This window comes from Macaca fascicularis, chromosome 4 (genome assembly GCF_037993035.2).
Source record: "Macaca fascicularis isolate 582-1 chromosome 4, T2T-MFA8v1.1".
Classification (NCBI taxonomy): Eukaryota; Metazoa; Chordata; class Mammalia; order Primates; family Cercopithecidae; genus Macaca; species Macaca fascicularis.
Window position 1 is genome coordinate 403,331 of NC_088378.1, and position 14,582 is coordinate 417,912.

Here is a 14,582-nt window from a genome sequence, read left to right on the forward strand (position 1 = left end):
AAGAATACTGCATTAGAAAGTGACACAGTGAAACCGTGAAGCTGACCACAGGAGTCCCTGGAAATTTCACCAAATGTTGTGTCAAAACTGGGAAACAGAAGAACCGCACCTGATGAAACATTCGATTAATCACTCGAGTCCTCCCCACATACGAAGCTATGTTAAAAAGTGTTCCAAAGGTGGAGAGGATGATATTTCTTCCGATTTCGCAGGGGATGTACACCACCCCTGCAATATGGTTCCTAACATCCATGGGGCGAGAGGATGATATTAGTCTCAATATTGCAGGAGGTGTACACTCCCTAGTGACATTGTTCCTAATATCCAGGGAAGTAGAGGAAGATATCACTCCCAATAGAGCAGGGAGTGTACACCCCTTCTGTGACATTGCTCCTAATAGCCAGCGGGGGAGAGGAAGATATTACTCCCAGTATTGCAGGGGATGCACACCCCCTTGTGATATTGTTATATCCTGGGAGGGAGACGATGATACTCGTGGCAATATCGCAGGGGGTGTACATATCCACTGTGATATTGTTCCGAATATCCAGAGGGAGAGAAAATGATGTGACTCCCAATATCACAGGGTGTGTACATCCTCCTGTGATATTGTTTCTTATATTCAGGGAGAGAGGATGATATTACTCCCAATATCGCAGTGGTTATACACACCTCCTGCGATATTGTTCCTAATATCCCGAAAGGGAGAGCAACATATTTCTCTCAATATGGCAGGGGGTGTACACCTCCTTTGTAATATTGTTCTTAATATCCATGATGGGAGAGGATGATATGACTCCCAATATCACAAGAAGTGTACAGTAGCCTGTGATACAGTTCCTAACGTCTAGGTGGGGAGAGGATGACATTACTGCTCATATCGCATGTGTTGTAAAACTCCTTTGATATTTTGCCTACAATCCTGAGGGGAGAGGGTGATATTGCACCCAATATCGAAGAAGGCGTACACCCCCCTGTGACACTACACCCAATATCCACGTTGGAAGACGAAGACATTACGCCCAATATCGCAGGGCATGTACACCCACCCTGGGATATTGTTCCTTATATTGAGAGGGGGAGAAGATGCTATTGCTCCCAAAAACGCAGGGGCTGTGGCGGTACACCCCTCCTGTGATATTGTTCTTAATATCCTAGGGAAGAGAGGATGATACTACACCCAGTATTGCAGGGGGTATACACCCACCCAGTGATATTATTCTTAATGTACTCCACCTCCCACCACCAGGGATATCGGTCCTAATATCCAGGGGAAGAGAGGATAATATTATGCCCTATATCACAGGGGAGTGTACACACCCTCTGTGATGTTGTTCCTAGTATCCAAAGGTAGAGACGATGATATTACTGGCCATATCGCAGGGTGTGTACACCCTTCTGTGATACTGTTTTTGACATTCAGTAGGGGAGAGGACAACATTAATCCTAATATCACAGAAGGTGTACAGACCACTGTGATGTAGACCCTAAGGTACAGGGGAAAGAGAAGACTATTGCTTTCAATATCACAGGGGCTGTAACCACCCTGCCCCCTGTATATTGTTCCTAATATGCAGAGGGGTGGAGGCTCATAGTACTCCCAATATACGAGAAGGTGCATACCCACCTGTGATAGAGTTCCTAATATCCAGCGGGAAAGAGGCTGATTTTACTTTCGATATCGCAGTGGGTGTACACAGCCCCCAACCCTAGGATATCGTTCCTAATATCCAGGCGGGAAGAAGATGACATGGCTGACAATATCGAAGTGGGTGGACACTTCTTCAGTGATATGGTTCCTCTTATTCAGAGGGTGTGTGGATGATACTACTCCCAATAAAGTAGGAACCATACAGCCACCTTGGGATTTTGTCCTTAATAACCACAGGGGAGAGGTGATATTACTACCAGTATTGCAAGGGGTGTACACCCCTCCTGTGATACTGTTTCTTATATCCAGGAAAGGAGAAGATGGTGTTAGTACCAATATTGAAGGGATGGACAGCTGCCATGGGATATTGTTCTAAAGATACAGGTTGAAAGAAAATGAGATTCCATCCAATATAACAAGGGGTGTATACCCCGCCTGTGATATGAATCCTAAAACCTAAAAGAAGAGAGAATGACATTGCTTCCAAAAACACACAGGGTGTACACCCACCCTGTGATATTGTTCCTGTCATCTAAAGGAAGAGATGATGATACTACTCCCACTACCGCCAACCAACTACCACTTCTTTAAGCATCTTGACAACTTTTTGCAGGGAAAACAAGTACACAACCAGCAGGATGCAGAAAATGCTTTTCAAGAGTTCATCCAACCCTGAAAGCACAGAATAAACAAGTTTATTTCTCATTGGCAAAAATGTATTCATTGTAATGGTTTCTTTTCTTTTTCCTTTTTTTTTTTTTTTTTTTTTTCCACAGAGTCTCACTCTGTCACCCAGGCCAGAGTGCAAAGGTGCAATCTCGGCTCACCGCAACCTCTGCCTCCTGGGTTCAAGAGATTCTCCTGCCTCAGCCTCTTGAGTAGCTGGGATTACAGACACATGCCACCACTCCCGGCTACTTTTTGTCTTTTTAGTAGAGACGGGATTTCACCATGTTGGTCAGGCTGGTCTCAAACTCCTGACCTCCTGATCCGCCTGCCTCAGCCTCCCAAAGTGCTGGGATTACAGGCGTGAGCCCCTGTGCCCAGCCCATTGTAATGGGTTCTATTTTGATTAATAAAGATGTGTTGCAGCCTAGTTATACAAATTTAAAATTCATGGTCCAAAACCATAATTACTTTTGCACCAACCTAATAGTTTAAGAATTAAAAGAAGCCTTTATATTAGAGAGCCCATGGATGATAAAATCATAAAGAATATTACAATCTCCATAACCCACAAACTTGGTAACTTAGACCAACTGGATGAATTAAAAGACACAATCTATTAATACTAAAACACAGGAGAAATAGGTAATCTATATATATTGATATCTACTAATAAAATGGAATCAATACCTAATAACCTTACAGAAAACTTATATATTCCATAAATCTGACATTCTGTCATGTTATTCTAACTGGTGGGATTCAGGGATTTCCATTTTGATAAGAACATAGGTGAGTCTCACACACTTAATTTTAGTGCTCATTGGTCAGAAAAGCCATGTCCATTATAGGATACTGCGGAGCAATGCGTTATGGAGAATTTAGGCAAGATAATATGATTTTCAGAGTTAAAGGAAGACAACCTGATTTATGTACAGTAATTCCTCATAATATCATAGGGGATACCATATTTAAACTTTGGGGTATCCCGAGGTATAATTCTTATTTGAGCCACCTGTGAATTTCAGACACGGAGGCTTCCGAACTTTGGTGGCTTTCAATAAATGTGGAAGTTAACTCACAACCTATTTTGTGGAGGCATAAAATTCAATGAGCACTCATTTAACCTTTTATTTTAAATATTATTTTTGTAAACTTGCATTTCCAATTAGTTGAAATTTTTAACCTGTTTCAGTTCTTATCCACTTCCCCCGCCCCCCCGAGACGGAGTCTTGCCCTGTCACCTAGGCTGGAGTGCAGTGGCATTGTCTCGACTCACTGTAACCTCCGCCTCCCAGGTTCAAGCGATTCTCCTGCCTCAGCCTCCCGAGTAGCTGGGATTACAGGTGCCTGCCACCACGCCCAGCTAATTTTTGTATTTTTAGTAGAGATGGCCCTTCCCCATGTTAGTCAGGCTGGTCTTGAACCCCTGACCTTGTGATCTGCCCACCTCGGCCTCCCAAAGTGCTCGGATTACAGGCCTGAGCCACCGCACCCGGCCTCTCCAATCTTTTCAGGTGGAGGGGAGTAAGGGTTTCTTGGAATTAGGAGGAACTCCCATGTACCCAACCCATTTGGGTAAATTTCTTCCTTCAGAGTTTTTCAAATCAGCATCACCATTGTTAAAGGCCGCCCACATGGTAATAATTGTGCTATAGGGTTTTATAAACGTGAAGTTTATGTTTGGCTGAATGAACCTCCTTGCTGTGGCACAAGGGGGCCACAGGTGTTTTCACCAATTATGAAGCGGGTTCACTGTGCAATGGCTACCAACTTTTCTGAGTACAATGAGGCCAAATACATTCATAGATAAATTCCATGAAGTGAATTTATTACTTACAAATAGCAAACAAAAGACAACAGAAGTCTAGGATTCAATATGAACCACTACCACAAGATCAGGAAGGCTACCCAGAGCAGACGGATGGAGTTTTGACTATAAATGCTTCACTTGCACTACAACTGAGGGACCCCAGAAATAAGCCCACATTGGGTTTTCTCCCAGGATGTGGTTTGCTGGACACAAGCGTTAAAGGCAATTCCGTTTCGAGCAGGGCCTATAACAGAGGCTGGGCTGTTCTGACCAATGTCACTTGATTATCAGGATATTGCCTTCCCAGCATACCATACAGTTATCTTGAGAACTACCAGTAAGAAAGGGAAGAAAATGGCCCTGCACTCTTAAAACTGAAGGATCAGGATATTTGCTGTGACAGAGGCACAGACAGTAGCGACAGAGTGTTCTTGTGAGCCATCTACTAGTTCTCTTAACCGGAGCGTGGCACCAGACTGCTTTTCTATTTCCTTTCAATGGAAACTATTTCAGAATATTTTGAATTTCTACATCTATAGAGTTGTGGCACATGATCACTGGCAGTGTAGACTCTCTGCATGGTTAAAGGAAAGAGTTCAGAAGCCCATCAACCCACATTGGAGGAGACCACCTAATCCTCCAGAGAGTGTCACTCCATCTTCCTGGGGTTAGCTCCACATGCAGTAAGGCCACTATAACTAAGGCCGTCAAGACTTGCAGTCCGAAGATGAGACTTTTGACATGCTGATAAGCAGCAGTGATAAGAAAAGCCCACACACTGGTCAGGAATTTTTCAATGAAAGCAGCTGAGACGCTTCTTCATATGCTTCGGTAGGGGCTAATATCAAACTATTTCTTCCCATTTTCTTTACTCAGCAGTGCCTGAACCATGAGGCACCATAGATGTACACCTCATCAGGAGGGTGTATGGTACAGCAGCAAGGGGAGCAGCAGCACAAGAAACAAACGAGGCCACTACTTCTGCTTACATAATAACTATTGTCTTGGAGTGTAAAATAATTAATAATGTTCACATGGCTGCCCTAAGCACACAGAGATGGTGACCAGAGCAGATGCAGGGACTACAGACATACAGCCTGATTCTTGCTAATTAGGACTTATGTGTTGGCTTACGTGCTGTGCTTTTCTGCATTCATAAGCCAGGGCCTCAAAACTGCCTGCTAAGCACAGGCCAAAGGTCATGCTGGGGTGCAGTTAAACATTGATGTCTAGGAGATGAGAGCATTTTCGTGTGGAAGAAGATGACAACACCTGAAGACCACAAAACACTGTGCAGACCAAAGGGAACGCCCATCGTCCGCTCACGGTTCTGACCCAGGTGACTGCTGATGTGTTACGGAACAGTCAGCCCACAGCAGGTAGGTCAAGTTGAGCTGGTGTCCTGCATGAGGGCTGGTCCATTCCATTCGTGTTGCCAATTGTTTCAATAGCGTCTCATGCACCCCACTGGTGAGGAAGGAATTAGCACCCTACGTTTACTGGCACCGTTGAACATATAACATCTATTACTAAACAGATAAGCCAGATATCAGTTATTAATTACATACAGGAGGATGGTGTAAGCTCTCACAGGCCCAAACAGGGATTAACTTGAGTGTAGAGAGTGGTATAGCATTTAAAAAGTGAGGATATTCCTTTTTTTTTTTTTTTTTTTTTTTTTTTTTTTTTTTGGACACAGAATCTCTTTCTGTCACCCTTGCTGGAATGCGGTGGTGTGATCTCGGCGCACTGCAAGCTCCGTCTCCTGGGTAAACTGTATGTACTTAGGAATTAATACCAACTCATTATTAGCAAAAAATAAGTATCTTTACATCAAGAGTAGTTTTTCATTTAATAAAAATAGGTGGGATGTGTATAATGGACAAGGGATAATCAAAATTTGCCAAATGAGGCTAGTAAGACAATCCCAAGAATTCACAATCATTACTCACTGGTCCATTAATCACAGGACAATACATACAAATGAAACTTACCTGACCGGGCGCAGTGGCTCATGCCTGTAATCCCAGCACTTTGGGAGGCCGAGGCGGGCAAATCATGAGGTCAGGAGTTCAAGACCAGCCTAGCCAACATGGTGAAACCCTGTCTCTACTAAAAATAAAAAGAATTAGCTGGATGTAGTGGCATTCACCTGTAGTCCCAGCTACTCGGAAGGCTAAGGCAGGAGAATCGCTTAAACCCAGGGGGCGGAGGTTGCAGTGAGCCGAGATCAAACCACTGCACTCTAGCCTGGGCAACAGAGTGAGGCTCCATCTCAAAAAGAAATAATAATGAAATAAAAAAATTAAACTTACCTACATATTAGAAAAACATCCAAATTCAACCATGAATCCAGCACATTATCAAATGAATAGACAAAAATTCTACCAACAAACTGAAGAAAATATCATCTATGAAATTCAAGTACTACTGCTTAAAGAACATTTACAGAACTCTCACCTCAAGGTTTCCCCGCAAAATAAGGTGAAATGCATACTCAAGACTCTTTAAGAATGGGCCACTGATAAAAACAATATACTTGTAACTTGTGTAACATTTCATAGATTTTTTTCAAGCACTGCACGATAATTAATTTGCATCAGGCTTTCCAAATTAGAAAAGCTTCACTTATAGAACTTCTTTCCCGTGGGAGTTTTCACACGGCTTTTCAAGTAAATGTTAAAACTGAAAATATTCTTGCAGTTTCTAAACTATTAGAGTTTTAATCCTGTGTACGTTCTTGTATTTACAAGGTCCAGCCAGCTACAGCGTGCATTTTCATATGTCCTTGAGTGGGTATGAGAGAAATGAAACACTCAAACATTCTGGACATTCATAGGGTTTTTCTCAGGAATGAGCTGATGTCTTCAAATGGAACTAATACAACCGAAGGCCTTACCATAAATTTAAATTCAAAACCTTTTCTCCACTCTGACCCCTCCCAAATCTTCAGGAAAATCTGAAGTCTTGACCACATTTCCTACATTCTTAAGGTTTCTCTGCAGTGTGAGCTCTTTCATGTTTATGAGGGAATGGGAAAGAGTAAATGTTTTACCACATTTCTTACATTCAAGGGGCTTTATTTATTTATTTATTTATTTTTGAGATGGAGTCTCACTCTGTCGCCAGGCTGGAGTGCAGTGGCACAATCTCAGCTCCCTGCAACCTCCGCCTCCTGGGTTCAAGTGATTCTCCTGCCTCAGCCTCCTGAGTAGCTGGGATTACAAGCATATGCTACCACACCCAGCTATTTTTGTATTTTTAGTAGAGACGAGGTTTCACCATGTTGGCCAGGATGGTCTCGATCTCCTGACCTCGTGATCCGCATGCACAGGGCTTCCCCCCAAGCCCCTGTGGCCTTTTATGTCCTTGAAAAAGAACTAAGGCAACTGAAATGTGCCACCATGCCCAGCTAATTATTTTCTTTGTTTTTGTTTTGAGACGGAGTTTGCTTCTGTCGCCCAAGCTGGAGCGCAGTGGTGCGATCTCGGCTCACTGCAAGCTCCGCCTCCCAGGTTCACGCCATTCTCCTGCCTCAGCCTCCCGAGTAGCTGGCATGAGCCACTGGGCCCGGCTTTATTTTATTTTTTGTAGAGACAGGGTTTCATCACGATGCCCAGGTTGTTTCACATTGTTTTAATCCAGGCTGGTTATGAACTCCTGGGCTCAAGCAATACACACACCTTGGCCTCCCAAAGTGCTGGGATTATAGGCTGAGTCACTACACCCAACCTCTATATCATGACTTCTTTAGTGGCGCATAAGGTAACTGGAACGAGTGTAGGCTTTACCGCATCTCTTACAGTCATAGGGTTTTTCTCCAGTATGAATTCTTTCGTGGAGGTGAAGGGAACTGAGGCGACTGAAGGCTTGGTCACATTGTTTACATTCATAGGGTTTCTCTCCAGTATGAGTACTTCTATGGTTACAAAGGGAACTCAAACAACTAAAGGCTTTGCCACATTGTTTACATTCATAGGGTCTCTCTCCAGTATGAATGCTTCCATGGTCATGAAGGGAAGTGGAACAGCTGAAGGCTTTATCACATTTGGTACATCTCTCTCCAGTGTGAGTCCTTTCATGCATCTTAAAACAAGAAAATCTGAGTGTTTTCCCACATTCCTTACATTCGTAGGGTTTCTCTCCAGTGTGAGTTCGTCCATGTATTAGACAAGAACCGGAAACAGTGAACGCTTTACCACATTGTTTACATTTATAGGGTTTTTCTCCTGTGTGAGTTCTCTGATGTCTTTCAACTGAATTGAGAAAATGAAAAGCTTTCCCACATATCGTACATTTATAAGCTGGATTTCCACTGTGCATTATCCTGTGTCTTCTAACACCTGGAAAAGAAACAAAGAGTTTCCCACACTGTTCACATTTATATTGCTTCTCTCCATATGGTTTGTATCCTGAGTGAGCTAGGATGTGCCTATTAAGGAGGGAATGATGTACAAAGACTTTTCCACAAATACTGCATTCACATTGTTTTAATCCAGTAGAAATGTTCTCATTCAGATCAAGATTTGGAATGTGGCTGACAGCTTGTCCATACTGACTGCCTTCTTTGCTTTCACACAGTCTCTGTACCATATGATTTCTGTAAAAAAATGACAAGCACATTACTATTGGTTGGTTTAATAACTTTCTACTCATTCATAGGTCTTCGACTTACACTGCTACCAATACTAGGGAAAATGCATTTTTGTTTTGTTTTGTTTTTGTTTTTGTGCCATGACTGAATTATTTGAAAGTAAATGGGCTACTACTGAAAACACAGCTACCACCTACATGGCTATGACCAAAATAGTAACATTCATATATACAATTTTGTAGTACTATTTTCAAGTAAACTGTTTTCCAAACACTGACTGCTACACTGATGTATGTTACATTTTGGGTGAAATTTTTCTAAAAGGAAATGAATTTCAAGTGACTCTTATTTGCTTTGATTGCTTGTTTTTAAATTCATGACATGCTAAGATTCCTTCAGAGGACTTTATTTCCTCTTCTCGGTGCAAATTATCTTCTATCTTTCCCGTTTTTTGAAGTGATCTTCAATATTCTGGTCTTTCCGTTTTTTCCTAAAATGCAGATGCACAAAATTATCATGAATCATTTCAAACTATAGAAACATTACTAGATTTCATGTTCATTGTACACAGTGCCCATGCCTGATTTATTCACCAAATCATTCCCTTGCACCATTCCAAATCACAAATAGCACTGATGATAGGGAAATACTTCTGTAATTAAGTGAAATGTGTTGTCATTCTTAGCTACAGAAGCCAGGTTCCTGCAGGTTTCCTGCATCACTTCTCTGTAGAGATTCTTCTGAGAAGAATCTAGCAAAGCCCATTCCTGCTGGGTAAAGTTCACAGCCACATCCTCAAAAGCCATGGAGTCCTAAAACATTCCACATATGTGGATAGAAGGATGAGTGAGACTGAGAGCACTGGGAATGTATACTCAATTCATAAGCTGTTTACATGATTCTAAAATTTCCAAGCATTTATTCTATGACTTGATTGTCACAACTCTTACTCTGTTCACACATACTCCCTCCCACACAGCAGTACTAATGCTAGAATTGAACTATTCAAAAATGCAACAGCAAAGTAGAAACACCCATCTCATTAGAGAATCCAGGGAGTGAGATTATGATATGCTGCTAGGAGTTACCTTTTAACTTCACTTTGTACATTTCTAGTACCTGTCATACTAAAGTCCTACCTGATGTGCATAAGTGAGTTAATATTATCAGTCCTGAGACTACTTATTCTTAAAAATACCTGCTCGCAAAGTTCAATCTTTGTTTGTATTAGGAACTTACATTTTGAGAGGGATTCCACCAACCCAAGTAATAAGAATGACTCACTGCATCTAAATGGCTTATGCAGTATATTTTCCAAAACTTCTTCTGCTGAAAGTCTATTATTTTGTGTCACTGCAGTGGTGCTTAGGGAACCAGACACAAAAACACAGTCTGAACACTAAGTGTTCAATGAATTTCCCTGGTAGACAATATTTTACATGTGCTGTCACTTGTTAACTGTGGAAGTGAACCCATTCCACGTGATTACACCAAGAGAGAATAGGCTTATTAAATTTAATTGAGTAGTAAATAAAACCAATAATTGATATTTAACAATACTAATACAACAATTTTTCAAATTTCTATTGCACAATATCAAGGCAGAAAGGAATAAGAGGAAATAGGACACATGCTTTTTAAAATGACATTAATGTCACCACTTCCAGATGCTATTCCTATGAAACCACATAAATTCCCAAATCAGGTGGTTTTAGGCAAGAAAAGCTACTCTTTCATATGCAGTAAAAATGACCAATGTCTAATCATTTTTAGTCATCTAAAAAAAGAGTGATGGCTTGTCTAACATACTTCTAAGATTTTCAAGCAAAAATATTCAGGACAGCACAGTGTTAGCAAAGAGATGAGCAAGCAGACCAAAGGAAAAAAAAAGTCTTAATGACCCAGCATCTATATGGAAAGTTGAAGAATGATAGAGTAGGCACTATAGAATAGAAAAAGAAATTACATGCACTTTAAAATATGAGGCAAACCAGGCTGGCATCTACTTGGGAAAATGCATTGCATTCTTCTCTATTCCATGAACAATAATCATCTTATTATATATTCAAATACAAAAGATAAAACCAGAATACTTTCAGAAGTCACAGGAAGATTTTTTTTTAATGAAGGATTAGGCAGAATTTTTTTTATGTAAGAAAAAAGTGATAAAGGAACAGACAAACTCAAACATATTAAAATTTAGGGGATAAAAGGAAAATAGAGTGGGCCAGGTGTCGTGGCTCACGCCTGTAATCCCAGCACCTTGGGAGGCTGAGGCAGGGGATCACCTGAGGTTAGGAGGTTGAGACCAGTCTGGCCAACATGGCAAAAATCCCGTCTTTTTGTTGTTTGTTTGTTTATTTGTTTTTGAGACGGAGTCTCGCATTGTCCCTTGGGCTGGGGTGCAGTGGCAAGATCTTGGCTCACTGCAACCTCCATCTCCTGGGTTCAAGCAATTCTCTTGCCTCAGCCTCCCGAGTAGCTGGGATTACAGGTGCCTGCCACCACTCTCAGCTAATTTTTTCGTATTTTTAGTGGAGACAGGGTTTCACCATGTTGGCCAGGCTGCTCTGGAACTCCTGACCTCGTGATCCAACCACCTTGGCCTCCCAAAGGACTGGGATTACAGGCATAAGCCACCGTGCCAGGCCTAAAACCCTGTGTTTACTAAAAATATGAAAATTAGCTGGGTGTGGTGGTGGGTGCCTATAATCCCAGTTCCTCGGGAGGCTGACACAGGAGAATCACTTGAACTCGGGAGGCGGAGGTTGCAGTAAGCAGAGATGGCGCCACTGCACTCTAGCCAGGCTACAGAGCAAGACAGCATCTCCAAAAAACAAAAAACAACACTCAGACACCCAGATAAGAGGATACACATGTGTCCACTGTCATAAATTCTTCACCAAGCTATAAGAGGGGAACTGACATTTTGGTGAATCTTTATAAATCATCAATTTATCTAACACACTTTTATTTCACCAGTAGCATTTACAAAGCTAAGTCCTACAATTCCATTTGAAATTACCCTTAAAAAGAACAGAACTTTAAAACTTACTACACTCACTCTGGGGAAGAAATAAATACGAATTTTTAGCAAATGAAATACATCATTTTACCCTACCTCTTTGGAAATAGTATTTTTATCTTTCAAGCTGTACTGACAAAATGTATCTTACAGTCAGTGAAAACCTGAAACTCAAATAAGAGGACAAGCCTTTTCAAGGTAACAAACTCAGGGAGAGGCAGTACTGACTCCAACGCAGACCTTTCTAAGTGTCACGGCAGGCCATTCTATCCCTTAGGACACCCATCCTGTTCAGTAAAGTACTCAATGACCACCTACGAGGCACTGACACTGCTCTTTGTCCTCCTGTGTGCCTTAAGTGCATTTTAATATTCAGGTTCTTGCACATCCTCTCTGGGGTGGGTTTTCCTTGTCCTTTGGGACGGTTTTTCTCTCTTCACAGGTCTGAGACAAGCTAGAGAGCAGAAATCATTTCTGCCTTTTCCTCTCAATATCAGCATCCAATTGGCAAACCATCAATGTGTCTTCGAGGAATAAAAACTCGGGCCGGAGGAATAATTTTAATGACCTAACTTTCATGACATTACATTGTATTGTCCATTAATTTTAATGTCCTAAAATTTTAATGACCCTAAGGGGTCACCATTTTAGATGAAACTATACCAGGAGATTCCTCTAAGGCCAAGAGCATCCAGCTGCTCCCCTGAGAGACTCTACCCCATACCTCAGGCTGTCCTTGGGGATGAGATGACCCCGGGGGCTGATACTCACTAGACCCTCCAATAGACATGGCCACAGTGGGTATCCTGGGTCATCCCCAGACAGTTCTAAAATGCCAGGACTAGGAAAAGACAGGAGAGTGGCTGAGGACACAACACCCTGTCAAGTTTTCACGGGGGGACCTCAACCTAAAGACATTTTGGTAATATGTACACTTAGGAAAGATGAAAAGAAGAGAGGTACAAAGATTTTTTTTACAGTAGAGTGTCAGATGATTTATTCTCCGCTTTTCTCTCATGTAAAATGTTTGGAAACAGAAAAATATTTTGGCCAAGGTGCCTCACGCCTGTAATCCCGGCGCTTTAGGAGGCCGAGGAGGGTGATCAATTAAGGTCAGGAGTTCGAAACCAACCTAGCCAACATGGCAAAACCCTGTCTCTACTAAACATACAAAAATTAGCTGGACGTGGTGGTGGCGCCTATAAGCCCAGCTACTTGGGAGGCTGAGGCAGGAGAATCGCTTGAACCCGGGAGTCAGAGGTTGCAGTGAGCTGAGACTGCATCATTGCACTCCAGCCTGGCGACAGGGTGAGACTCCGTCTCAAAAAAAAAGAAGAAAAAAAAAAAAAAAAATATATATATATATATATATGTGTGTGTGTGTGTATATATGTATATATATGTGTGTGTATATATATGTATGGTTTGCTTCCTCATTCACCTTATCAAAGACTCTCATTTACGCCCCTCCCGTGGACCCCAAACCACAAACCATGACTGCAGTACCCGTTTATGAATCGCGTTTGCTCAAACACGCCCTTTAACGTTTTAACAAAGCCTCAGGTTAATTTTAGGGGGAGAAAGGTGGGACTGGAAGCTCCGTGAACCACAGCTCCTCCCACGCTGGAACCCCACACACCGAGTCGGGGCTCTCCCGGATCACCCTCCCGTGGTCACCGCACTACCTGGGTGGGGGAGGCGCGGGGTTCCCGAGAGGGCTCCGGCCGGCGGAAGTGGCGCCCGCAGGTACAGACAGGACGCAGGGGTCCCGCTGCCCGCCCCGCCCGGCCCTGCACAGAAGGGGACTGAGGCCCGGCTGCGCCGCGGAGACTCAGTCCGGAGGTTCCGCAGCCCATGGCTGGTTCCAGCAGGTTTCACCCAGCCCTCTTCCCCACTTCGGGAAGCCAGGCGCAGTCCACTCACCGTTCCTCGGCTTCCCGGGTGTCCCGGCGTCAGCTAAGGATGTCCCAACACCCGCAGGTCACAGGGTGGCCGAGGCTGCTGCAGAGGCACCGGGCCTCCCAGAGCCAGGAAGTAGCAGCGGAGACTCACAGGAAGAGCCTACGGTGGCGAAGGCGAGACAAAGCGCCCGCCAGCCGGATCCCGGAAGCCGCCCTCTCCTTTCCGGCGGCGTGCCTGATTGACGGGTCGCCACCCCAGCGCCCGTGATTGTATGGGGCTTCAGGCCCCGCCCCCTCAGGCCCTGAGTGACAGGAGATTGCGATCTCACGTGAGGCTGGATGTGGCCAGAATGACCGTTTTGGCCTAGCGGTTTATAGGGGGTGTGCGTCCTTCCTGCGCTGGGATCTGACCAGGCAAGGAGCACATTCGCATTTAACCTTGTATACGAGATTATAGCTATTTTACGTAATAAGATATAAAATTGCAAGCAATATAATGGCAATTCTGTAACTGCCCAGTGGGTTCACCTTGCCCGCTACCTAGACAGAGCCGATTTCTCAAGACGAGGGGAATAGCAATAGAGAAGGAGTAATTCACGCAGAGTCGGCTGTGCAGGAGACCGGAGATTTGATTTTTATTTTATTTTATTTTATTTTATTTTATTTTATTTTATTTTATTATTTCTGAAACAAAGTCTTGCTCTGTCGCCCAGGCTGGAGTGCAGCCTCTTAGTTTTATGATTATTCAAATCAGTCTCCCTGAGCATTTGGGGATAAGAGTATTTAGAAAGTTTATTTTGCCAAAGTTGGGGATGCTTGTGCATGACACAGCCTCAGGACGTCCTGATGACAGTTGCCCAAGGTGGTCAGAGCACAGCTGGGTTTTGTTGGAGATAAATGCTCGGTGACACAAAGTGAAACCAGCACTTAAG

General features: G+C 43.1%; 1 protein-coding gene across 2 annotated transcripts; it reads right to left on the minus strand.

The window, feature by feature from the left end:
- Window positions 1-7,549: 7,549 nt before the first annotated feature.
- Window positions 7,550-13,831, minus strand: LOC135970489 (uncharacterized). 2 transcript variants are annotated; one of them, XM_074036668.1, is made up of 2 exons: window positions 13,673-13,831; window positions 7,550-9,214 (listed from the first exon to the last, which is right to left on the minus strand). In XM_074036668.1, exon 2 carries the CDS (start codon window positions 8,784-8,786, stop codon window positions 7,881-7,883), a length of 906 nt encoding a protein of 301 aa, XP_073892769.1. In that variant the 5' UTR covers window positions 8,787-9,214; window positions 13,673-13,831; the 3' UTR covers window positions 7,550-7,880. The 2 variants fall into 2 exon arrangements, 1 of the variants encoding a protein (XP_073892769.1); XR_012433243.1 differs by having other exon boundaries at window positions 7,706-9,536.
- Window positions 13,832-14,582: the final 751 nt, after the last annotated feature.

What these genes read in the sequence shown, in the direction of transcription:
- LOC135970489 (XM_074036668.1), bottom strand. Translation starts at nt 8,786, where the DNA reads ATGAGTAGAAAGTTATTAAACCAACCAATAGTAATGTGCTTGTCATTT.